Here is a 24116-nt window from a genome sequence, read left to right on the forward strand (position 1 = left end):
ATGGGAGCTTTGGGAGAACGGAGAGAACTTTTGGGGACGCTTTGAAATCTGGTATATATATGGGTATATACATAGGTATGTATGTATATATGCAAATAGTGCGGGTGGCAGGAGGATCGAACAAATTGTGAAAGTGCCAACTATTAACACTTCATGGAAAAGTGAGTGAAACGAATTAATCATAGCAGCATTCGGGATTCAAAACTAAAACTTAACGGATCTGAATATTAATATAGAACCTTTTGCACTAGATCATTTGAAACATGTAATTTAGAAGCATTCATTTTCATAAACTTATTCATTTCTAGTTTATTTCGAATACTTTCACATGAATACAGCTGTAATAGGTTCATAACAGTTCCTAGAATAGTTTGCAGGTAAAACTGCACCTAGAGCGTTTCTGGCCATGTCCTACCTAAATTTGTTGGCCAGGTCTAGTGCGCACTCGGAATTTCGGATATTCCCGTAACCTCTAACACCCATCAATCACTGCGGCTTCTGGTCTGTTCCGCCTTATTAGGAGTTTCCTCATATTTTGAAACTGTTCCGATCGCTTTTTATTGTTTTGTTTAAACAAGATGTCAGCTTGTAGCTACATGTGTAGTTGAAATTGAATTTCTCGGAACTGTGAGAAGACTTTTTAATGTTTTCTTGTATTTAATTGCTCATTGTTTGATTTCAGTCAATATCAAATGATGATATTCCTAAATATATATATGTATGTATATGGAAGTCAACCTGAGTAAGTTGAAACGCCCATTAAGTTGACACCCCTGTAAAAATCGTTTACATCAGTTTCTGAAATAAATATTTATTCATTATTTACAATATTTATTTGTGCTATTAATGTAGGTGTATATATGTATATCTTGTATACGTAGATGTACCACAACTGAAATGTATCTTTAAATATATTTTTTTTAAATTAATAAATACTTTCCCATTTTTCAGTTTATCTTGTGCAGTTAAACGTCTTCTAGTTAAATGTTCATCGTAATTTTGATTAAAAGTTTACACTTAGATATGCAAATAGTACAATTGCACCCACACAATCTTTGAAGCATCATTCGATTTCAAATAAATTCACAATAAATTATTTGCAAGTCTCGTTATACAATAAGCTGAAATTTTGTGTGTCCGTGTTTGAAATAATCTCCAGCCCAGTGATTATTTGAAACACTCTTGTGATCCATTCTGTTTCCAAATCTGCTCTCCCGGTCCCCTGCGTCCATCTATTTTCGCATTTTCTAGTTTTGTAGCTCTAAGAGGAACTTCCATCGATATCATTCAAATCGCTCAACACCGCCTACTCGAAAAGTGCTGTGTGGATGGGGGGAGAAAAATAATCGAAATCCATAATTAATGGAGTATATAGGTGGGCTTCCCCGGTTGACGATCAATAAATAATAAATGTATTAATTGAATACTTGACTCAGCGAGCAATAGCCAGTTTAGGTTTGAGATATCTTTTCACCTATTGATTTTGGTTGAAAGAGCTCGAATTACCTGGTCGTTTGCCTCGCATTCCCAGGAATCCGTTGGGCGCCCGCTTCTCTCCCCAGAGGTAGAGCCATGGATGAACCAGAGATTGCTCATGATCCTCCCCAATGCCAGTTCCGATGCCGTTTCCCTCCAGATCGCTCTTCTTGCCACGCACCGCCACAAACTTGCTGTTGAAGTCCGCGAAACGCTGCTGCTTTCCCCTTAAGTCATAGGACTTTTTAAAGAAAGTGTGCCAGAACTGGGGTCGATTAGAGCTTCACATAGAATGACTATATTACGCATCTCAATGGTCTCTTTTATGTGTTATTCATCAAGAGAGACCACTGTACGTGCCACCAACTGCTTGGCAAGTCCACTTACATCGGAGAGAGCTGCCCGCTTGTAGTGCTGGTGGGAGACGTCCTTCTTGCCGCGCATCCCCACAAACGAGTTGACCGGCGCCCGCTTCTCGTGCAGCTCGGTGGCCTCGTCCGCATCCGCATCATCGTCGCCGGCCAGCAGAGCGGGCCGCTTGCCTCGCATGCCCGTGAATCCTGTGGGCGCCCTCTTGCCCACCGCCGAGCCCAAGCGGTCGAAGTAGTCCTGCAGCAGGCTCTCCCGCAGCCGCTCCTCCTCCAGGCTCTGCAGCACCTCGGAGAGGCGGGTGTTGATCGGGATGAACTTCTTGCCTCGCATGCCCACAAAGGCAAGCGGTGCCTTCTTCAGTCGCCGCCCGTTCTCGGAGTAGCTGCTGTCCGCCTCCTCGTCGGCGTAATCCAGCGGATCGGGCCCCGAGTTACCCAGCCAGTTGCCCTCCGAGGTGTCGCGCTCTTCGTCCTTCTTGCCACGCATCCCAATGAAGCTGGACGTGGGCGCCCGCTTCACCACCCTGCGCGTCTCATCGGCTCCCGGCGTCAGTGGGCTGCCGGAGACCTCCGTCTCCGTGTCCGCCGCACTCGACGGTGCCGTCAGCAGGAGCAGCAGCAGCAGCGTCACCGCTAGCAAACCGCTCAGAGGGCGCATTGGACGTGGCGAGCTTTTAGGCGGGCGTGAAATTGGATGCGCTGCTGGAAAAGCGGACTTGGGAAAAAATCTATGATTTACTCGGATGCACTTATTATTATGTTTATTACAAAAAAATATATAGATATATTATTACATAATATCACATGCAAATGTGGATAAATTTTAAATTGAAATTAGATTTTTAAATATAATCACCATCCTATGTTTCGAAATTTGCCTCTCATTTGCTTTCTAAAAATGTGAATGAGTTTAGCTGCATATCTGTTTATAAATACTTAGTATTATATTCTCACTCCCGTATACAATTAAAATAATTACTAGAGGTATTAAAAAGAAAAGCCGTATGAAGAGTAACCCTTTAAAAATGTTTTCCATTTCATTTCCTGCTCTGTTTGTTTTGATTTTCCTTCTTTTTTTTTGTTTTGCTTTTCGCATATACTTGCTTTAGTGCACTTAGACTCGCAAATTCCCCGCGGCGGCGTCTACTTGACCTTTTTGCATTCGTGTTCTGGGATTAGAGGCGGGTGTTCAGCAGGTTAAGGAGCTTGGGGGAAATAGAATGCTTTCCAGCACACATTCATGCAACATAGTATATAAAAAAAATTAATACAAGCTATGTAACATAAAAAAATATTAAATAGATAGGATAGATCGGATTTTTAACAGGGAAAAATATATTAAAATTCAATTACGATAGATCGTAACCACTGCAATCCGCTATTTTTAGTGGCGCAAGTTTCTGCGGAAATAACCAAACACATTTGGATGCTCATGAGTGCTGGCCTTTAGGCAAGATGCAATCGAGTGCAAGTGCAACGGCGGCTGATGCTGCAACTTTAGTCCCAAGTGCAAACACCCAGGACGAAGGGGCGGGGTACACTCAAGAATGAAAATCGCATACACCTTATCGACACATAAATGTATTAGGATTTAAAGCTACAGCTTTGTAAATCTATGCTATTATAATACTATTATAAATATTTATGTGCAGTCAGTAATGAATTTAGATTTATTCAATATAAAAACCATTTATTCATTTAAGTTTCAAAAATGATTCAACTATATTGATGTCGACAGTGATTTTGCTTATAATAAACTTAAGATTAAATATAATACCAATATTTACATATATAGATCGTATAACAATTCTATTTCAAAAACCTTTTTTTCCTGCCTTTTTACAACTAGATTTTTTCGTAGTTTCGAGTGCAACATCCCAAGTGCGAGTATCTCTAACGAGTTGACGCCACGCATGATTATGCCACGCCTGGTAAAGTAAAATTGCCATGCAAATAAACCCCCGTCCTGATGGCTAAAACCAGGGGGGGGAAAGGGGGAAATGGTGTCGCAGTGGCAGCTGCAACAGGAGCAATAGATGTAAAAACTGTGGCGACGTCTAACGATGCGATGCGCACAGGAAACAACAAACATGTAATTCAATTGATTGCCACCGGCGGCGACAACCGCAAACAAGCAAACATTGCAGCTTGGGGCTGAAAAGTGCAGAAGCAATTCAATTGAACTTAGCGAAATGCATTTGAATTCAATTGATGTCGAGTCTGCCACAATCAACAGGTTGTTAGGTACTTTGGACTCATCGCTGTTATTATAACGACGCCTCTGTTTGCTTGGAGTTGGATTGGAGCCAAAGTGCTAAAAGGCCCTAAAGTTTATGTTTTTCTAAGGGTAAAAATGGAATATTTGGGACTAGAGGAGAGGTCCTCAAATGTCAAAGCATCAGAACATGCCGGTTGTACTTTAAACTAACGGTGGGCATAAGTGCCAGATTTCATTTTTCAATTACAACCTGGCAGCCTGAAAAAATAGTTGCTTAGACATGAAAATCCTATCAAATTAATTTCTATATGGAACGAAAAAATTTGATTAGGCAGGTTATAATTAAATTGTATTGCTGTTATTATTCTCGATTTTTTTTCTATTGAAATTATTTTTGACAAACTGATACCCCGTAATTAGCCATCTCATCCCACCGTGCACTGTGCCCAACTAATTCAACACAGTTTGCTGCTGCAAAATTAACAGTGTGCAAATGTGGCGAACTTCCGGTTTTCGGGCTACCTGGCCCGGCCCGTCAAGCCACGTCCTGGCAGGACACGAGGACATAGGGACGTGAGGACGCTAGGACATCGGGCTGACAGGCGGCAGTTGGACAATGGAGCAGCACCAGGAAAACTCAACTCCCACCGCCGCCTTAATGCGGATAAGCTGTTAACTTGGCCATGTCTGTTGTCTAATTGTCTATGTAGGACACTCTCTGTCCCAGAACGTGCGAGTGTGTGTGTGTGTGAGCCTCGGGGTGTGTGTGCATCCCAAAGGACACTTTAAACTGCCGACAGGCGTGCGAGATTAAAGACGTGCCAAGTCGTCCTACGTCTAGATTTACATGTTGGCCAACACATTGTGTGCTTGGCCTTTGCTTTGCGTGTGTGTGTGTTCATTTTTTTTCGTGGGTGGGTAATATGGGCCCATTAGCCCAGTTGTAAGAAAGGACTACGCAATGTGACCCAACAACAGACGGACGCAATCAAAGAGGGGCAGCAGAAATGTATGATATTAATAATAAAACAACATGGAAAACTCACTTTTCGGCCAATTGCCCGCGGCTGCATTTCCATGTCACCCTATTTTGCATGCGAAAAGGAGGCCAGAGTTCAGGCCAAAGCAAATACACACAGTTAATGCATAAAAAATGAGGCGTGACCATAATTTGAAATCGACTCCTTTTTTTCCTACTAGCAGCTGCAGCCCAATTCCGAATTTCCACCGGCATGCGTGTGGATTTTAAATAAATTTACATTAATTTTTTAGGAAAACGACTTGAACCTGCTCCAGGGGCACGGAATATTAAACGGCACTCAATCGACACATAGAGGGGCAGCATCAATATTGTAGGTTAAAAGTCAGGGATCATTTCATGTGAAGCCCATCCCCAAGGGTTTTAACATATGGGTTGTATCATTATAACACTTTTTTTATGACTATAAGTCCTTTTAATGTATATTTTTTTAGACAGTTTATTTTTACTTAATATATTCCCAAATAAAAAGAATAAATATTTTGATAGACCCACATATGGCAAGTTATTTTGAATCTGTATAATTATCTTCATGTAAATGGAGATCATGTGCAGTGATTTTGTTCGTTATTAAGAAAACGCTTTCGTTTTGTTTTGATTTCTTTAGTTATTCTGTGTGCTCCATTGTTCCACCAAATGTTGCCCAACAATGTTGCCGCTGGCTGCAATTGCGCTAGCCTCATGTTGCCAGCCGCGTCTTCGTTCTGTTCTGCACTTAATCGCGGTTTCTGGTCACCGCACGATCAGTTTGAATTTGGATTTGAAGCGGAACAGTTGGCGCACTTTCCACCGAGTAATTGCACCCATCACGATCGCATTCTGTGTTTTTGTTTTGTCTGTGCTCTAATTCAACACATAAGTCAAATACTTCTTTCACTGGGTGAGCTGCAATCAGCGAGGTGAGTGTCACATGAATAATTGGAGATAGTTTGGCTGGCTTTATTTTTTCAAAGAATAAAAAAAAAACACCTGGATTCCTTTCGAAAGAAAAAAGGGGCGATCGACAACTTTCTCGTCTAATTGCCAGTAAAGTGAAGCGGCACACGCAGTGGGGATCCAGCTTGTAAAGTCGGTAACTGGCATGCAAAATAATCTATTTAGGTCAGATGCCTAAAATTTACTGGGCTTGAGCTCACGTTTGGTTTCCCGTTCTGATTTTCCCTTGGGCAAAGCTGAATATATTCGAATTCGTAGTTTAGGTACCCATGTACGGGGAGTTTTTGATGGATTGTATTTATTACAGGCTAATTCACAGATCATTTGGTTAGAGGGGAATTTTCCTTATCGGTTTAAGAGTCATTTAGTGATAAGAGTCAGGGAATCACAATCGAGTGTAAGCATTTATGTATTTTAAATATTCATATTAATTCAATTAAACTGTTTATTTCATGTCAATAAAGCATGTATGAAACTGGCTTTTCACAATTTAAGCTGCTGAATTCAGTATTTGTGTTGGGCAAACAGCAAAGATTCCCTAAACTAATGGATTTTATATTGATTCGCTGTAGAACATTCTAAGTTCATTGGGGCAAACATTAAATCAAATAACCTCCTGCCAAAATTGGTCAATTATAGCACTTTAAAATGGCTAAATGAATCATAATATGAATTTATAAAGTCTTTCAAGCGGAAAAAAATTTATAAACTGGTGGCGACAAGCCTCAGAGGACAATGAATCACAGAAATGATTTTTTATAAACGTAATAATGCCTTGAACAATATTCATAGTTCAGCGAAATCAAAATAATCCGCGTCGAGAATTAAAAATAAAATAGAACACAAACACACGTAGCATACACTTGTCAAATCGCATAAAACGAAGAAAGTGAAGAGCAACAAATTGTGCCGATAAGAATGAATTCATAACAAAGTGTCCGAATACAGAAATAACAATCCATTATTATTGTGGAACAGCTGCTGTGGAAAAAAAAGTTTTATGTGAAACACTACTCTGCGCGAAGAAGCCAGATTAAATAATTGACTTAGGCTGAGCTTGCATTAATTAATGAGACCCAAAGGAAATGTGAAACAGCAGAGGGAAACCAGAAAGCCAAGAAGTTCAGGGGGGTAAATGGAATTGAGTAAATGGAATTAATTTCAAACAATTCATAAGCAAAACAAACAAAAGATTTTATCGTTTTGTTGTCACTAAGCAATTGAGCCGTGAACTTCAATTGAAACATTTCAGCTGAAACGAGACACGCTTTGCACTGCGATGAACTCAACTGCGCTGATTTAGATTGATTCACTAGGAAGCGGAACGGGTTGCGTCTTTAGACTATCCGGAAGATAAACGTTGGCTGGACTTAAAGAAATTCAATAATCTATCAAAAAATGCTAAATATGGGACATATATATAGATAAGATAAACTATTAATAGTCAATCATTTTGCGGTGGACCTTTTTGTCATTTTCAATTACTTTTACGTTGGTCATATTTTTTTCTCATTTCTTGCAAATTTTAATTTTTTAATAAAGGGGTAACAAAAAACGGTACGAAAATTTGGCCAAAAATCATTTTAACAATGTCGGTCAAAAAGTGATATAGTTAGTTAGTATTGCTAATTAGGTGTAAAAATATATAATTATTTTTGTCCTTTTTAAGCCAAGTTATACCAAAAATAGCAATCGTAAATATTAATATTTTGCCAAAAATCGATTTCCTGTTTTTTGCGAATATTATTATCAGTATTTTGATTACAGCATTCGAAATATTGGTCCAAATATGAAATGGGATACCTCGTTAAGTAATTAAAGATGGAGATTCTATTTTTTTCAAATTTTTTGCAAATTTTGATGATGTTATTGATGATGATTTGGGCAAAAATTATTTTAACAAAGTCGATTAATAAGTGATTTGATTGGTTAGTATTGGTAATTAGGAGTAAAAAAGTGTTATTCTTTTAGCTTTCTGACCATTTTTAGCCAAGTTATTCCGAAAATACTAATCGTAAATATTGAAATTGGGACGAAAATCGATTTGCTGTTTTTTTGCGAATAATATTATCACAGCATGTCATATATTTTTGCCACTGCTTTTTATCGCGACTGAAAAGGTTACTTTTTTGTACTAATAAAACTAGTTATTTTCTTTTCTATAATAATAATTGCTATGCAATGTCTTGATTCCTAGAACCTTGATTGATTTAAAAATCCCTGTAATCCTTTAGAATGAAGCTTAGTGCGGTGGTCCTGGTGGGTCTACTTCCGCTGCTGGGAGCTGTTTCAGCGAATCGCACTTTCGTAGTGGACTACGAGAACGATCAGTTCCTAAAGGATGGAGAACCATTCCGATTTATTGCCGGCTCCTTCCACTACTTCCGTGCTCATCCAGCCACCTGGCAGAGGCACCTGAGGACAATGAGAGCCGCGGGTCTGAATGCAGTGACAACGTGAGTTACTTCTAGGGTTTTAATGGTTCGATAGTCATGTTTCAATTAACTAAAAGCTATGTGGAGTGGTCGTTGCACAATCCACGGGATGGCGTTTATGCCTGGAGTGGCATTGCCGATCTAGAGCACTTCATACGCCTGGCCGTGGGCGAGGATCTGCTGGTCATCCTCCGTCCGGGTCCGTATATTTGTGCGGAGCGTGACATGGGCGGCTTTCCCTACTGGCTACTCAATAAGTATCCTGGCATTCAACTCCGGACAGCAGATGTCAGTAAGTATTGCTTCCGCTTTTGTTAGTTTTAAATATTTCATATGTTTAACTGCTGAATTCCCTTTATGTCCCAGATTATCTTAGCGAAGTTCGCATTTGGTATACCCAACTTTTTGCCAAGGTGAACAAATATCTGTATGGAAATGGCGGGCCAATTATCATGGTTCAGGTGGAGAACGAGTATGGCTCCTTCTATGCCTGCGATCTCAACTATCGGAATTGGCTTCGCGATGAGACCGAGAGTCATGTCAAAGGTCACGCGGTGCTCTTCACCAACGATGGACCCAGTGTGCTGCGCTGTGGAAAAATCCAGGGCGTCCTAGCGACCATGGACTTTGGAGCCACGAACGATCTCAAGCCCATTTGGGCCAAGCTTAGAAGGTACCAGCCGAAGGGTCCGCTGGTCAATGCGGAATACTATCCCGGCTGGCTAACCCACTGGACGGAGCCGATGGCCAATGTCAGCACCCAATCGATTACTTCCACTTTCATGTAAGTTTCACATTAGTTTGCAACAATAATTACAAATACATGCAGTTGTTATCTAGAGAAATAATGAAATAATTATGATTTGCCTTCCAGAAACATGCTGGATCATGGTGCTAGCGTAAACTTCTACATGTTCTACGGCGGCACTAATTTCGGATTTACAGCTGGAGCCAATGAGATTGGACCCGGAAACTACATGGCGGACATCACCAGCTACGATTACGATGCACCCATGACGGAGGCGGGGGATCCCACTTCCAAATACCAGGCCCTGCGACGTATCACTGGTCGCTATCTCCCGCTACCAAAGCAACCCGTGCCCGGACCCGTTCCCAAGCGATCCTACGGAACTGTGCGTCTGACCACCTGCTGTAGTCTGCTTTCGCCGGAGGCGCGAACTCGTCTCTCCACTGGCTTTGTGCAGTCCGCCAAGCCGAAGAGCTTCGAGGCTTTGGGACAGTATTCCGGCCTGGTGCTCTACGAGACCTGGTTGCCCAGTTTCCAACGGGATCCCAGCATCCTGAGCGTACCCGGCCTCGCGGATCGAGGTTACGTTTATGTGGATGGAGAGTTTGTGGGTATTTTGGCCAGGGAGACACCCGTATTCGAATTGCCCATTAGTGCAAGTGCCGGACGGAGACTGCAGATCATCGTTGAGAACCAGGGTCGCATCAACTACGGTCGTCAGCTGAACGACTTTAAGGGCATTCTGCGGGATGTGCGACTGGACAAGCAGGTGCTGAGCAACTGGAACATGACCCAATTCCCTCTCGAGTCTTACGACAGCCTGGAGCAGCTGATTTCGCAGTCGGATGAGGCAGTTCGTCAGGGCTTCCAGGAGCTGAAGAACCTGCGCACAATGCTGCGCACTGGTCCCGCCATCTACCACGGACAACTGGACATCCAGAAGAAGTCGGAACTGGCGGACACCTATCTGGACATGTCCGGCTGGGGCAAGGGCATTGTCTTCCTAAACGGCGAAAATCTCGGCAGGTACTGGCCACTGGTGGGACCTCAAGTCACCCTGTATGTTCCGGCACCCGTGCTCAAGGTGGGCTCAAACCAACTGGTGGTGGTGGAGTACCAGCAGACACCCACCTCACAGGAGCTGCACTTCCGGGACAACCCCATCCTGAACGCGAGAACCGTTTAGTCGTCGGCCCAAGCACCTGTGCGACTTGCATCCATCGCTGTAGCCATACATCATGCATCATCCGTTTATGTAGATCTAGATGTAAATTTATGCGGTTTAAGTTCTTTGCGAGACATTAAAGCAACTCCGAGACGGACGCGTCCTGTCTGCCTCGTTATCCCTTTTGTAAAAGACTCATTAAAGCTGTGGGGGCATGGCATGGCCATGGTGGGGTTGGAGGTGGTGGAGTGACAGGCCTGCCATGTGTGACCTTTGTGCCTTGGCCAAATTAATCCCTAATGATTGAAATTGAAATCCACAGAAATGCGCTGATGATGAGCCCGTAAGTCAAAGGCGAGTCGAAAAGTGAGTCGCGTCTTGGTTCGTTGATTTTTTAGGCTCCCAAAAGTTTTTTATGACAATCTCACTCCATTTGTTCCCGCTGGCATTTGGGTTTCTTAAGACATGTTATATTACTGCTGTTGATTTTGAAATGTGTACATGTTTTAGAGTTTTGTGATATTTCAGGATGGCGTTTTCCAGTGAACTATATTTTATTTACAGGAACTAAGACTGTTTGGATTCTTAAAATTGTTTATAGAAAGATGTTCACACATTTCGAAATTCTGTTGTTTAGTTTCTCGCACTCTATATACTTTTCTCTATTAATATTTATGCTTAGTTAATGAGCTAATAGTTTCATCGCCCTTCAGTTTTCCCAAACTGTCCTCGAACTGTAATGAAATATTTACACAAATTGTGTACCTGGCCACGTTTACATTACACGGAGTGCTCCTGGCCCGGAGAATGACTCCCTACTTGACCATCTCTTGTTGCCGTAATGAGTGCGGCAGCTACAGTTGTTGGCCGGGTTAATTAGTCCTGGCTCACACACATTCCCATGCACTGGCTTACACTTTAAAGGATCTTCCTTTTAGGCGCAGCTGCAGCTCAAGTATTTGTGTATTTTTTTGCTGGCTACACATGCTGTAATTGCCCTGTTCTCGTTGTCCAAGTTGACATAAAACAAGTTAAGACCCAGGGGCAGTTTTAAAGCGCCGCCTCATGTCACCCGTGGCCACCCAGTTCGTGCATAGTGGCTTTTTGGAAGAGTGCTTCCCAAATGGGATGGCATTGCGTGCTGCCACCGGATGTGTGCCATCGCCATCCCAATCTCAATCCCGGAATCTGGTGCCCTGCATTGATGTTGCTTTTTATTAGCTTTGGCCGCCGGCTGTCAATTGATGACGGCCATCCTCCATAAACAATGTTCCTGCTCCCGCTGGACCCAAATATGTAAAAACACAACCAACTTGACTCCGAATTTCTGACGAACCTGGTCCACTAGCTTCTTTCATCACGCAATTGTCAGAAGTTTCTTGCCAGCTAATAAGGCCAGTTAACACATTAATTATTACTGAGTTAACACATTTTATTTCTAAACACCCTATCCTTTAAAATCTGCAGTTTTAATGTGCTGAATTTGTCAGGATTACGTGAAAACATCTCGTTTTCTTCTCCTTAAATTGGGTGGAAGCCACCCATGAAGTTTAATGGTGAGACTGGACAAATGTGCTGTCGTAAAAACTTGTTGATGATATTAAGCAGACCCCGGAGATCAAATAGGAAATAAAACCTGATAACAGTGCTCAAACATTACTCTTAACAAGCCGAAGCATAAAATTTTGAATGTGTTGTTTTACAGCCAATTTTTGACAAATGTATTATTATCCCAGGTGCTATTTGTCTTCAAGACATAATAATATAAATTGTATGTCCATTTATTTTAAAAGAAATGTTAATGCTAACTTACAATAAATTGTACATTTTAGAAAATAAATTCTCTACGATCGCACTAATTATCACGGTTGATTACAAAGTTTCTATCTATTTGGAAGATGATTTTGTTTAGGTGGAATCACTGCCCAAATGAAATGACTAAATATCATATTAAATATTGAGCAGAAAGTGCACCAAGCCAATGAAATGTTAATGCAGAAGTTCACTTACAAATAGAGCCAATTCGCTTTGGAAATATCTTTCACTTTCAGTTCTATCTGACTGTTTGTTTCAATGCCAACTGCTCGCGTACCGAACGCGCCGAGAAGTATGCAACAACTGAGCGACAGATCGAAGCGACAACGGACCTTTATAAAAGCGGCAGAAGGCAGAAGGATAAGGCCGAAACAGGAAGCCCGACCGGCAGGACACGAAGTTCAGCGGAACACGAGCTGCCTCGGCTGGTGTGTGTGTGTGAGTGTGAGTGTCGGTGTGTATGTGTGGGAGTGCTCGTGCATATCAACAATTGGTCGAATAGAATCTGAAGCGATACGAGGTGTGACTGTGTGTGTGAGTGAGCGAGTGTGGCGATGCGGTGTGTGTGCTCTTTTATGCGGCCGCCACTTGAGCGTGGAATAAAAAATTGCCTCCTCGCCGGAGCAATTGAATTGAACGGAAATTCTGTTTGCATATGTGAATAAAACATATGCAAAAAGTAGGCAAAATGCGAAAAAGGCAAAGCGCACAAAAGGAGCTGGAGATACGAGGAGCGAAATGAGAATGGAGCAACGGCATCCAAACTGGCCAAATGGGAAAGTTCCGCGTAGAAGGAAATATTAATTTCGATTTCAGTTGGTAACCGTACTCGTTGCTGTTTTTGGTTTATTTTAATATTTATGATTTACCTTACGCCTGCGAAATGGACAAATAAAAATTATGCACTTTGTTGATTTTTCCCTGGCTGTTTGTCCAAAAAATTTGTAATTAAAATTATTCCCATGTGCCGCCTATAAAGCAAACAAAACAATGACCTTTTTAAACTATGTTGGGTGTTTAAAAAAATGTAAGCTGGTATTCAAAACCATTATTGGCTACAAACGAAATATGCAATGAAAATAGAGAACATTTTATGGAAAAGAGTTAAATTTAAAATAATGTTTTAAGATCTTCATGAGCCTTTTAGGGAAACTCAACCAACATTGTTCTGATTCTTATTATTATTAAGTTTCATATTGAACCCCAATCCAATGGATATAAATGCTACGTTAAGATGTGTGTCTCATTTTGACTTATGAGTCGCAGCTCAATCATTTTGAAATAAATCAAATTTAAGGCGGCCAAGCGGATTCGTCTCAAATGCGTCACAAGCCGAGCCGGAAAAGTAGTTGCAGCCAGATTTCAACGGGTCGCGACCGTCAACAATGCACTTGAGCCGAGGTCGCGGCATTTAAGATAAGACAACACCCGGATCACCCGCATCACCCGCACCCCTCACACGCCACTCGGAAAGGCCAAGTGGATGCCACACACATCCGGGGGCCAGCTCGTTGCAACATGCAGCCACTACAACGCAAGTTTGCCAGTTTTTCGGTCTAAAATTAAACGTGGAAGCACCGCCGCCGCTTCCTGCTGGCATCTTATCTGCGCATCCTTCTTGCAGGACTGCCTTCCGCCTTTTCGCTCAATTGAGTCGTAAAAGTTACAGTGTACAGAGCCCGCTGAAAAATTTGCATTTAAATTGCAACAGATTTCGGGGCAAAAAATAGCCAATTCCTCACCCCCAAACAATTAGAAGCATTTCCAACTAAACGAACTCGTTTTCGATGGTAAACACCCACTGCGACTCCAATTGTCCAATTGTCCCGGTGACGCAACAAATATTTACTCCAACCATTTGATAAACATAATTAGCATTTAATTAAAATAAAATTGCCCATCGATAGACAAGCAATTTGTGATTTGATTATCAAAATCAAATAAGGCCGCCGCCACCAAAGCCCTTTCGCTTGTGCAAATAGCCGTGCCATACATACAAACATACATATATTGCCATTGGCAATTAACAATTGGGAACAGGACTGTAGCGGATCGTTGTGGATCTGAGATAAGCACTCCATCACCGGAACCAGCTGATAACTGCGGAATATGGACGTTAAGTATGCGATTGATTGGCCCGTTGCATTGCCTATGGCATTTTATGGGTCAGTGATAGACGGCAAATTGATTTTGTTTTCGGTTTCGTTTGCCTCTATGGCCACCTGTTGCTCCGAATTGGTTCTGTTGCCGCTGCACTTTGAGCAGGTGGTGCAAATTGAATTTAAAATTGCATTCCGCGCGTGGGAGGTTTACAAATATTAAGGGAAGAGATACTCCCCACGTCCAACTGAGACTCAACGAGGGGAGGTATATACATATGTTCGCTAAAAAATATGTAGCAAATAGAGGCAGTTTTATTTATTAATTTATCACCATAACTATGTTCTTATAAAAAAAACATAAACTCCGTCTTAAAAAACAACTAAAAAACAGTTTGGTCATATAAGAGTGGAAACTATCATTGACTAATATAATTATTCTTTCATACATTGAAATTTGTATAATTATATTTAATCACTTTCAATTAAAATGGCAAATGTTTTGTAGACAATAAACAATCGCATTACCTCGAAAGTCTGTTTTGTGACCATCAACTTTTGGCACTGCCCTCGCCATATTCGCCTTTTTTGTCGCTCAGATTGCTTTGTTATTTGTCAACCATTTATTATTGTGCAAATAAAACGTATCCGCCGCCCATATGGATCGTCGAAACACAATTGATTTATACGATGTGCAAAAGGTTGACAGTCCCTTTACTGTGAACCAATTACTGAACTTTAATAACCTTCTAAACCATTTGAAGCTTGCAAAAGACGAGGGTGATGTCCAAAAATGAATAGTAAGGATAGGTCATTCGGTAATTTTCCATTTCCATTGAAATTGCCGCAAAATATTTTACAAAATATATAATTAGTAGCATCCTAAGTTTTTACTAACTGACCCGTTTTGCAGCAATAGACAAAGCATTCATAAATTTTCACATAACATGCATTTTACATGTTTTTATTTGGAGGATTACAATTGTAGTGAGTATTTAAGGCTAGGCGTAGAAACTAAACAATTACATAACTGGAATGACAAACACTAAAGAACCGTGAGTAATACATGATCAATTTTGATAGAGCTGGAGGAGCTGAGCTGAGTTGCACACGAGGCGGCCGCACGAGGTGCCGCTAAAGCTTAGTTACACTCAACAATCATATCTAGGCTACACTATATCGCTTCAATTCGCATAAATTACCTAAGACGAGAGTGGCTAGAGAAACAGATTTGGCAGGCCAACCCAGCGGGTTACTCGATCCTTATGACTCCGGCACCGACGCCTCCACTGTGTGCGCACATGGGCGGCATGAAAGTCCATTTATCGGTCTCCGGATCGTACACCTCGACTGTGGACAAATTTGACTCGCCATCATAGCCGCCGATGGCCCACAGTTTGCCCATGTTGGCGGCCAAAGCCACCCGCGAGCGCTTGCAATTCATGGGTGTCACCAGCTTCCAGGTGTCCGTCTGGGGGTCGTAGCATTCTACGGATCGAAGGAATGAGTTGCCACAGTAGCCGCCGCACACGTAAATCTTGCCGTTCAACGTGGCCACGCCCAGTCTACAGCGACGATTCAGCATGGGCGACATCTTTACCCAGACATCTTCGTTCTGGTCGTACCGCTCCACCGAATCGAATATAGACAACCCATCATGACCGCCAAGAGCGTAGACGTAGCCGTTCAATTGGGTAACTCCACCAGCTGAACGATATTTCATCATTTGAGCAACCTTCGGGTAGTGAAATAGAAGTTGGATTAGTTTTCGTTCCCTTCTGGGTAAAATTGAATATGTATTGACTCACAGTCTTCCAAGTATTAGACTTGGGATAGTAAACTTCAACGGTATTGAGCGAGGTGACGCCGTCGTAGCCGCCACACACATAGATACAGTCATCCAATGCGGCCACGCCCACGGCGCTGCGTTTGCAGAGCATGGCACAGCCCTGGGACCACTTGTTTTTGCGCGGGTCGTATACCTCAACGGTGGACAGACGTTCGGTGCCATTGAATCCGCCAAAGGCGTACAGCTTGCCATTCAGAACGGCCACACCCACGCGAGATCTGTCGAAAATTTCGCAATTAGTATGGGACAGAATAAAAATAAACGTTCCTCGCACACCCACCTCATCATGGACATTTGCTCGCCCATTTTCCATTTTTTGGTGAGCGGATCGTAAATCTCCACCGTGCTCACAGATTCCCCGGTGCTGGCCAGTCCACCCACGGCGTATATTTGTCCAGTAAAGAACTCACCGGACCTCTGGCGCGTGCGAAAACTCTGCAGCAGACCCCTGCGTTCGGGCATGAGGTGAAAGTCCTTGGCCTCGTCTAGGAGATCACGACATTGGTGCGAGGATCGGATGAGCTCCTCGCGTGCCACACGATCCGCCAGGAATTGCGGCGAGAGCAATGGCAAGCGCACTGCAGCCAGGACCTGGGGAAACAGCTCAGAGCGCTTGTCTTCTGAGTACTTGACCCACTTCATGCAGGCCTCGAAGATGACCTCCTCGGTGCGCACGTTGAGTTCGTCCCGGCGCATGAGCTCCAGCAGTTGTTCGCAGTCCAGAGCGAGAAACTCCTCCGACTGCGAGACTTTGGCAAAGTTTTGATCAATGTACTTGTCGGCAGCATCGATTAGCTGACGGCAGATCATGGAGTCGGCAAAGGTGCGGATTCCCAGAACATTGTGCGGATGGAAGCGAGAGATCAGGAAACTGGCACAGGCGTCCCGGACGTTGGACAATTGCAGGAAGCTGGCGCCCACCATCAGGCTCTGCACATTCTGGTTGTCAATGCGCACTTGGCCGCTGTAAACATAGTTGATGAGACTCTCCAGGGCACTTGGCTCTATGGCGCTCTCCTTCATGGTGATCTCCTTGATCCGGCTCTCTGCCATGTTGTTGGTGAACATCGCATAGAAGTACGGGATGGTGGCGGCCAGCACAACGCGGTGCGCGGAGAAGGTCTGATCTTCAACCTGCAATAATTCGGATGGCGTTTTATATTTAGACGCTAGATAATGAACGTATCTCTGAGCTGCGGGTGATTGATTGCCCCTGACTGACCACCAACCTTTAGGGTGACATCGCACAGCTTGCCCATCCTGCGGATCTCCTTGAACAGTGGAAAACTCTCGCCGAATAGCTGATCATGTTTGTAAACAAAGTACTGATCCTCCAGTTGGCTATTATCACTCAAATCCATCACTTCAACGGATGAAGAAAAATGATAAACAGTAGAGATGCCAAATGTTGTTTGCACTGCAGTGCTAGTGGTGAGTGGCCAGCGATACCGTAATCGATAGTTGAGCGCGATTTGATAGGTAAAAAAAAGAATAACTGGTAATGAAACATAAGATATTAAATTAATTGTTAAAGTTAAGTTAAATAAGTTTTGTGGACTTTCAAAACTGTAATAATCTTTTTAAAAAAACAATTTAATTTTTTTAATTCTCATAATTTTTTTATTTTATATTATTATTTATTATTAGTTTTCATATTTCTGTTTTTGCGTCACCTCACAAAAAGGCGCGCATCACTAATTTTGCGACGATGACAGCCATATCAGCTGTTAATGTGGCTGGAGTGTTTTCTTCACTCGGATTGGATTAAGGGTCCAAAAACATTTCCGAATTATCTGGGTCGCTCGCTTATAGGAAAGCCCCAGATCTGAACTAAGAAGTTAATGCATGGACCGCTGTTAAATGCAAGGATACGCAAATAGCAAGTAACATGGAAACCGCATCACCGAGAGAAGCCCAGGTCAGTGAAATGGTGTCACTAGAATTGTTGATGACGTCTCATCTTGTTATTTGCATTTGCAGAAGAACCCGAATCCGATCGAGGCGCTGAGCAAAGATGAAATCATCAGCAAATATAAAGGCCTGCTCAACATTGCAAAGAAAGCCAAACAGGCGAAAGATGGTAAGTTAGATGGAAAGCTTCAGGGAATCTTCCAGAATAATGTTACCCACTCTCTATCAGAACTCACCGAGGAAAATCACCGACTCAAGGAGGCCCTAAAACGGGCGGCGGAGAAGCAGAGCACCCTGCCAGCCATGCAGGAAATGGTCCAGGACTTTACCGATAAGAACCTCATCCTCACGGAACAAGTGAATACCCTAAAACGGAAGACCAAGGAGGATGCCGACCGGCTGACGCAATTGGAGATCGAGAACGAGAGTCTAAAGCGCCAGCTTGGACGACTGAGTGATGAAAACGATGCCCTCCTTGCCGATGTGGATCGCATGGAGAAGGCTATGCAACAGGTCAATGCTCTGGGTAACGAGCAACGCAAGAATCTGGAACTATTGGAAGTGGACATTGCCAAAATTAAGGAAGCGGAGGCGGAAAACGCAAATCTTCGCCAGCAAGTGGTCACGATCGAAGAAGAGTCGAGGCTGCTGCAGCAAAAGTACCAGAGCATCAAGGAACTAAACTCTGAGCAGCGCAAAAAGTTCAATTCTCTTAAGGACCGCTTCATTGACGTACATCGCAAGCTGAAGAACCTCAAGGAGTGCAAGTGCGTGCTGCTGGAAACGCAGCACGAGTACGCCGCATCCGTATCCAAATGGCAGGTGGAGATCATCAAAGCATCCCAGCTATTATGCGCAAAGATGGCGTCCCTACAGGCCGAGAACGAAAAACTTAAGGCAAAATCAGACAATAATCATCACACAATTGACACAGGAATTGATCGCAAACGATTGCTGCAAAGAGTTCAGGAACTGGATCAACTAGCCAAAATAGTGAGGCAGACACAGAAGGACCAAAAGAGCAATTTGAATGTGGAGCATCTACTCAAGAAGATAACCGCTCTCGAAGAGCTGGCAGCCATATTAAAGGAGCAGCAAAGAATTGATAAGGAACATTTAATAGGGGTTACGAGGGAGCAGGACAAGACCGAAAATCACTCCAGGAACCTCGATGTAAGCTTTTTCCAGACCAAGCTTAATCAGATGCAAAATCTGGTCAAACTCATCGAACAGGAGCGCGATAATCAGCAGAAGAAGTTGCAGGATTTAGAAGCTATCTGTATAGAACTGCGTCAACACAACGAAGATTTGCTTACGCGATACCACCTCAAGGAGCAAGAGCACGGGGAGTTGCTGACGGAGATGAGGGAATTGAACGAAGCGCTGAAGGGACGCGGTGATGCCATTTCACGCCTTCAAGAGCAGCACGAGGCGGAGGTTAAGCGACAACGAGACTTGGAGGATCAACTGTCTAACAGTCAGCAGGCGGCGCAGGAGAAGTTACAGAAGATCAAACAACTCCAAAGTCGTGTTGAGGAATTGGAACAATCTAATGCTGATGCCCAGAGTGATGTTCTATCGACATCCACAATATCACGAGCAGAGGAACTAAGCCGCCTGCGTGAATTGGACGAGGGCTACGAGGAGAAGTACCACAAGCTTAGAGTCATAGCTGCCAAGCTGAAAAAGAAACTCCAGGAGCAGACGCAACAGCTGAATGAAATGGAACAGAGCGGAGCCTTAAAAGAGGAGTTGGAGGCGGTCAAGTTGGCACAGGTCCAACTGCAACAGGATCTTAATGCTGCTCGAGCTGAGAACCAGAAGCTGAAGTCGAAGGAGAAAATAAAGCACTCCAGTGTCCTTAATTTAGAGATCGAAGCAGCCGAAAAATCCCTAACCGAAGTTAGCGCGAAACTGGCAGCTAAATCTAGCGAATTAGATGCCGTTAGGGAATCACTGGCCAGCAAAGAAAACACCATAGTCCAGCTGCGCAAGGAGATCGCCATCCTGGAGGAGGCCAAAAACGGAGAGGCGGCCCACTCCCTACAGCTAAAGGAGCAGATTGATCGCATGCAGGTCCAGGTCAAGGACGCTGTTCACAGCAAGCAACAGGCGCTCACTCAGAAAAAGGATTTGGAACAGGGGATTGAGCAGACCAAACTTGAGGCGGAGCAATTGCGTCTCCAGCTGGCGGAAAGCGCTCAACAATACGAATCCAGGCTAAGCACGTCCACCCAACAACTACTTAGCCGAACCGAGGAGCTGGAAGTGCAATTGGCAGAGCAAAAGCGATTGGAGACGGCGCTTCGAAACTCGGAACGAGCTCAGGAAGATCTTCGAGTCGAGTACACTGAATACAAATTGAAGGCACAGTCCGTGTTGCGCAAAAACCAAAGTAAGGGCTCCAACCGGGAACAGGAGTTGGAGGAAGAGTTAGTTGCGCTTCGAGAGAGTGAACGCAACCTGCGAGCTAGCAACGATGGAAGAGCTGCCCGCTTGGCCCAGTTGGATAGTCAAATAGAAGAATTGCGACAGGATAACACTGATCTGCAAAAGCGTAGCAAAGAGCTTCTTTCATTAGTTGACGAACTGCGTCAGCAAAATGACCTGCTGACGCTAGAAAACCAACGCCAGTTGCAATTCCAACACGACCTGATGCAGCAGCATCGCCAACAAGTAGATGAACTAGACGCCGCGCACCAGTTGCAATTAAAGCAGGTGCAGCTACAGCTGGACGAAGCGCAGAAGCTGCAAGCAAACGTTTCACAGCATAGCACTGCATCCGCCGCGAGCGTGGACCCCAGTCCAGAGCAGGCAAAGATCGATTACTTGCTTATGGACCACGAAACAGGCTTGGATGGCCATGTTGGCGAGGTCTCTCTGGCGCAACTGGCTGCTCAGCGGAAGATCTCTACTGCCTCGAGACGCTCCCACGACTTTATGCCGCTTGACGAGCTGCTCAACACATCAATGAACCAAATAACCAGCGATACCGTAACTACCATTTCTAATTTCGGACGCAGCGTTTCGCAGCAGGAGGACGAGGAAGCGGAAATGGCCGCACGAGGAGATTTTTCCGTCCAAAGTGCCCAGCTTCAGGCCACAAAGGAACGCCTAAGCATCCAGGAAAGTCGCGTCAAGCATCTTACCTCCCTGTTGGCCGAAAACGAACAGGATTTGGCTAAACTGACCCAAATGAACGACATGCTCAAGGAAGAATTGCGCCGCCAAGAGCGCTCTGAGGAACGTGAACAACACATGCACAACTCCGAGTACTTGAAGAACGTCTTCTTAAAGGTGAGATCAAGAAAGCATTAACTTGTTCCTCTGTAATTCGTTATTAATTTTATTAACTTGCAGTTCCTTACTCTAAATAATGTTGACGAGCGTCAGCGATTGGTTCCCGTGCTAAATACCATTCTCCGCCTGAGTCGCAACGAAATGGATATGCTGAACTGTGTGGCCAAGGGGCAGAAAGGTAACAACTAGCTGAAAAGTTAAAAGGTACGACTCTTCTTATATCTGTATGTTTCTTTTAGTTTCTACAGATGGCAGTAGTCGCAGCTGGACGGGATTCCTGACTGCGTGGAGTGGAGGAGGCAGTCCCAATAACAACAACTAGCTAACATCATAGAATCTATAACACAATTATTGGTATCGTTGAATGTGGATGGTCAGCAGTCACTGGGCAGTTGCATAGCATTCATTCTGTAAATCTTGTACAATTTTTCTTTTATATACTAATGTATTTTAAAATTGCTCGTTGCTGTTTGGCACATCGTACTTTGTACACTCTTATATTTGTCCACACCCGTTGTGTTGAGTGCCCTATACAGCACCATCGTCAATATGCGAGTTGTAGATTGAAATCCTTTGCATATATATAAAAACAATGTTTTTCAATGGTTTGTTTAATTTGAAATTCTATTACCATATAGATCAGACTATAAATCAGCTGCATTGTCTATAAATTAGTATTCCATTATTTGTATTGTATGTACTATATATAAATAGGATCGGTATTTATGCATACATTTACACTTATAAACGGTGTATATTGTTTACACACAATATAAAATATTATTAACATAAAACTAACATAAATTTTATTAAAACCAAAAGTGAGTAATCAAGTTAAATAAAAAATCTGTCTTGGCGGAATACATATGCAGGTGAACGATTTGAATCGAAATGCGCCAAAAGATTAAAGATCACAAGTCGAATAACTACTTAAATACTAATCAGTATTGTGAGCTGGGATCGCATCCTATGCTAATCTATTGCCAAACGCCCGCATAGTTGCCCACCAAAGTCGCCGGTAGTGGTCCTCCTGCAGCGAACAGGCGCATCCGAGTGCTATCATAGCAGTGGGTGTAGATGGCGGGCACATACTTCACCTGCTGGAAGCCATCCATCTCGTCCTCCGGATACTGTAATGTTCAGAATAGTTAAGTGAATTGGTATACTAATAAAAAACTGAAAAGCACCAACCACTTACCACAATTCCCTTGCTACACTTTAATGCGACTGTGCGCGAGGCATTTACACTGCTCTCCAAATACTTTCCGGCGCGAATGTCGTAGAACAAGAGCATGCCCAGACCTGTGCCAACGGTGAGCAGGTTACCCTCGAAAGAGGTGGCCCGTATGCCGCAGCCACTGTATCGAGATGTGATCTTCTTAATGGTTTGAAGGGTTCGGGCGTCCAAAAGGATGGTATAGGAACGGCATCCCACGGCGTAAAGGCCGTCGCTGTGGTAGGCGATGCTTACGTTGTCCTGGCAGTTTGGCAGCTTTCGGGAGAGCGTCTGCTTGAATGTCTCCGCATTAAAGATGTGAATGTATCCGTTCAGCGAGAGGGCGGCAATCTCCTTAAACTCCTTGTTGAAGCAAAGGGAGCGAATCTGTAAAGGATCATATTGATAAAATGGTTCCAATCGATTTGCTTTAATGCACTCACCCTCTGGGCAGTACGAACTTCCTTGACACTAAGGGGGTGAATCGTGGCAAAGGTGGGACACGCTTCCTCCCCACCATCCGGGAACTCCATGTGGTCCTCGTTGATCCGCCAAAGAGCCATGCGCGAGTCCTTCGATCCGGACACCAGAAACTGGTCATCCAGCCAGCACATGCCCATTATAAGGTCGCGGTGCCCACCCTCGCCTACGCACACGGGATCTAGTGTAGGCAGTCGGTACACAGCAATGTCGGAGGAGTTGCGCGCTCCGGTGGCTAGGAAGGATCGGCTGGGCGACAGCTCGATGGCGTGCAACCCACCCTGGACCTCAGGATGGTTTGCCCGGCTATTGGAGAGTGTGGGTATGGCGTCCACGCGGCGCATGTTGACATCGTAGACGAGCAGTTTGTTGCACTTGGTCCCGAAAACCACTTGTCGACTGCTCAGCCACTTGGAGCAGAAGACCTTGTTGATGTAGCCGAGACTGATCTGCGTCTCGCGCAGCATGTCGTGGGTTAGCACGTAGCGGCTGGTGTACTCCACATTGACGCTGCGACGCTGCAGAAGAAGATGGGACAAAGTTCATGTTAGCAATGCAAGTGGTGCGACTGCACAACATATACCCACATCCCGGAGTCCACTCTCCCGGCTGCGGAGGTAGTCGCACAGGTTGTATGATGTGTTCAGGACCTCCTCCTGCTGCTGGGGCGTCTCCTCGTCGCTGCCGGAATCCTCGTAGGTGACAAAGTCGTCTGGCTTGTCCGGTTTCCTTCTGCGCTCCTGGCGCATCGCCCTCTGCTTGGCCCTGCGCTCCTCCAGCCGCGAGGTCACGTGGCAGGACGGATAGGTGCCCACTACGCTTTCGCGGATGGTTCTCACCATCCCGTTGTACATCTTAAGGCAATTGTTTAATCCGATTTGTTGTCTTTTCTTTACTGGTTATCATCCGCAAACAAAAATGGTGGTGCGTAGACTAGAGTGGAACTACTGGTTCCGAACTGAATTTTGCTGAACCGATTGTTTTGCAGTGCAATGCAGTTAGTTAAGAAATGGAAATAATACGAGTGTGGTGTTGACGTGGCATGCAATCTTACTTAC

At 44.0% G+C, this 24116-nt stretch overlaps 5 protein-coding genes across 7 annotated transcripts; 2 read left to right on the top strand and 3 right to left on the bottom strand.

The window, feature by feature from the left end:
- Window positions 1-791: 791 nt before the first annotated feature.
- LOC6536744 (tachykinins) lies at window positions 792-12554 on the bottom strand. 2 transcript variants are annotated; one of them, XM_002097280.4, is made up of 4 exons: window positions 12399-12554; window positions 1864-2562; window positions 1507-1717; window positions 792-1320 (listed from the first exon to the last, which is right to left on the bottom strand). In XM_002097280.4, exons 2-4 carry the CDS (start codon window positions 2503-2505, stop codon window positions 1307-1309), a joined length of 867 nt encoding a protein of 288 aa, XP_002097316.1. In that variant the 5' UTR covers window positions 2506-2562; window positions 12399-12554; the 3' UTR covers window positions 792-1306. The 2 variants fall into 2 exon arrangements, with proteins under 2 accessions (XP_002097316.1, XP_015047931.1); XM_015192445.3 differs by having other exon boundaries at window positions 1507-1741.
- LOC6536745 (beta-galactosidase) lies at window positions 5843-10580 on the top strand. Of its 2 annotated transcripts, none has more exons than XM_002097281.3 (5): window positions 5843-6003; window positions 8275-8496; window positions 8553-8767; window positions 8842-9259; window positions 9350-10580. In XM_002097281.3, exons 2-5 carry the CDS (start codon window positions 8276-8278, stop codon window positions 10407-10409), a joined length of 1914 nt encoding a protein of 637 aa, XP_002097317.1. In that variant the 5' UTR covers window positions 5843-6003; window position 8275; the 3' UTR covers window positions 10410-10580. The 2 variants fall into 2 exon arrangements, with proteins under 2 accessions (XP_002097317.1, XP_039231376.1); XM_039375442.2 differs by having other exon boundaries at window positions 5918-5984.
- Window positions 12555-15233: 2679 nt separating the features above from the next.
- LOC6536746 (kelch-like protein 18) lies at window positions 15234-17580 on the bottom strand. Its single transcript, XM_002097282.3, has 4 exons — window positions 17381-17580; window positions 16432-17285; window positions 16111-16369; window positions 15234-16037 (listed from the first exon to the last, which is right to left on the bottom strand). The coding sequence occupies exons 1-4, from the start codon at window positions 17510-17512 to the stop codon at window positions 15555-15557; spliced, it is 1728 nt and encodes a 575-aa protein (XP_002097318.1). The 5' UTR covers window positions 17513-17580; the 3' UTR covers window positions 15234-15554.
- Window positions 17581-17863: 283 nt separating this feature from the next.
- On the top strand, window positions 17864-22291 carry LOC6536747 (GRIP and coiled-coil domain-containing protein 2). Its single transcript, XM_002097283.4, has 5 exons — window positions 17864-18069; window positions 18132-18231; window positions 18292-21359; window positions 21423-21540; window positions 21602-22291. The coding sequence occupies exons 1-5, from the start codon at window positions 18040-18042 to the stop codon at window positions 21682-21684; spliced, it is 3399 nt and encodes a 1132-aa protein (XP_002097319.1). The 5' UTR covers window positions 17864-18039; the 3' UTR covers window positions 21685-22291.
- LOC6536748 (DDB1- and CUL4-associated factor 12) lies at window positions 22034-24100 on the bottom strand. Its single transcript, XM_002097284.4, has 4 exons — window positions 23646-24100; window positions 23022-23576; window positions 22561-22965; window positions 22034-22492 (listed from the first exon to the last, which is right to left on the bottom strand). Exons 1-4 carry the CDS (start codon window positions 23910-23912, stop codon window positions 22340-22342), a joined length of 1380 nt encoding a protein of 459 aa, XP_002097320.1. The 5' UTR covers window positions 23913-24100; the 3' UTR covers window positions 22034-22339.
- Window positions 24101-24116: the final 16 nt, after the last annotated feature.

The sequence above is a fragment of the Drosophila yakuba genome, chromosome 3R, assembly GCF_016746365.2.
Source record: "Drosophila yakuba strain Tai18E2 chromosome 3R, Prin_Dyak_Tai18E2_2.1, whole genome shotgun sequence".
NCBI classification, from domain to species: Eukaryota; Metazoa; Arthropoda; class Insecta; order Diptera; family Drosophilidae; genus Drosophila; species Drosophila yakuba.

What these genes read in the sequence shown, in the direction of transcription:
- LOC6536744 (XM_015192445.3), bottom strand. Translation starts at nt 2,505, where the DNA reads ATGCGCCCTCTGAGCGGTTTGCTAGCGGTGACGCTGCTGCTGCTGCTC. An exon ending in AGCGGGCAGCTCTCTCCGAT is followed by an intron (nt 1,742 to 1,863) that starts GTAAGTGGACTT and finishes AATCGACCCCAG; the next exon opens with TTCTGGCACACTTTCTTTAA.
- LOC6536745 (XM_002097281.3), top strand. Translation starts at nt 8,276, where the DNA reads ATGAAGCTTAGTGCGGTGGTCCTGGTGGGTCTACTTCCGCTGCTGGGA. An exon ending in ACTCCGGACAGCAGATGTCA is followed by an intron (nt 8,768 to 8,841) that starts GTAAGTATTGCT and finishes TTTATGTCCCAG; the next exon opens with ATTATCTTAGCGAAGTTCGC. An exon ending in TCGATTACTTCCACTTTCAT is followed by an intron (nt 9,260 to 9,349) that starts GTAAGTTTCACA and finishes TTTGCCTTCCAG; the next exon opens with AAACATGCTGGATCATGGTG.
- LOC6536746 (XM_002097282.3), bottom strand. Translation starts at nt 17,512, where the DNA reads ATGGATTTGAGTGATAATAGCCAACTGGAGGATCAGTACTTTGTTTAC. An exon ending in TGTGCGATGTCACCCTAAAG is followed by an intron (nt 17,286 to 17,380) that starts GTTGGTGGTCAG and finishes GAATTATTGCAG; the next exon opens with GTTGAAGATCAGACCTTCTC. An exon ending in GAGCAAATGTCCATGATGAG is followed by an intron (nt 16,370 to 16,431) that starts GTGGGTGTGCGA and finishes AATTTTCGACAG; the next exon opens with ATCTCGCGTGGGTGTGGCCG.
- LOC6536747 (XM_002097283.4), top strand. Translation starts at nt 18,040, where the DNA reads ATGGAAACCGCATCACCGAGAGAAGCCCAG. An exon ending in AGCCAAACAGGCGAAAGATG is followed by an intron (nt 18,232 to 18,291) that starts GTAAGTTAGATG and finishes ACTCTCTATCAG; the next exon opens with AACTCACCGAGGAAAATCAC. An exon ending in TGAAGAACGTCTTCTTAAAG is followed by an intron (nt 21,360 to 21,422) that starts GTGAGATCAAGA and finishes ATTAACTTGCAG; the next exon opens with TTCCTTACTCTAAATAATGT.
- LOC6536748 (XM_002097284.4), bottom strand. Translation starts at nt 23,912, where the DNA reads ATGTACAACGGGATGGTGAGAACCATCCGCGAAAGCGTAGTGGGCACC. An exon ending in AAGTTCGTACTGCCCAGAGG is followed by an intron (nt 22,966 to 23,021) that starts GTGAGTGCATTA and finishes GATCCTTTACAG; the next exon opens with ATTCGCTCCCTTTGCTTCAA. An exon ending in AGTGTAGCAAGGGAATTGTG is followed by an intron (nt 22,493 to 22,560) that starts GTAAGTGGTTGG and finishes TGAACATTACAG; the next exon opens with TATCCGGAGGACGAGATGGA.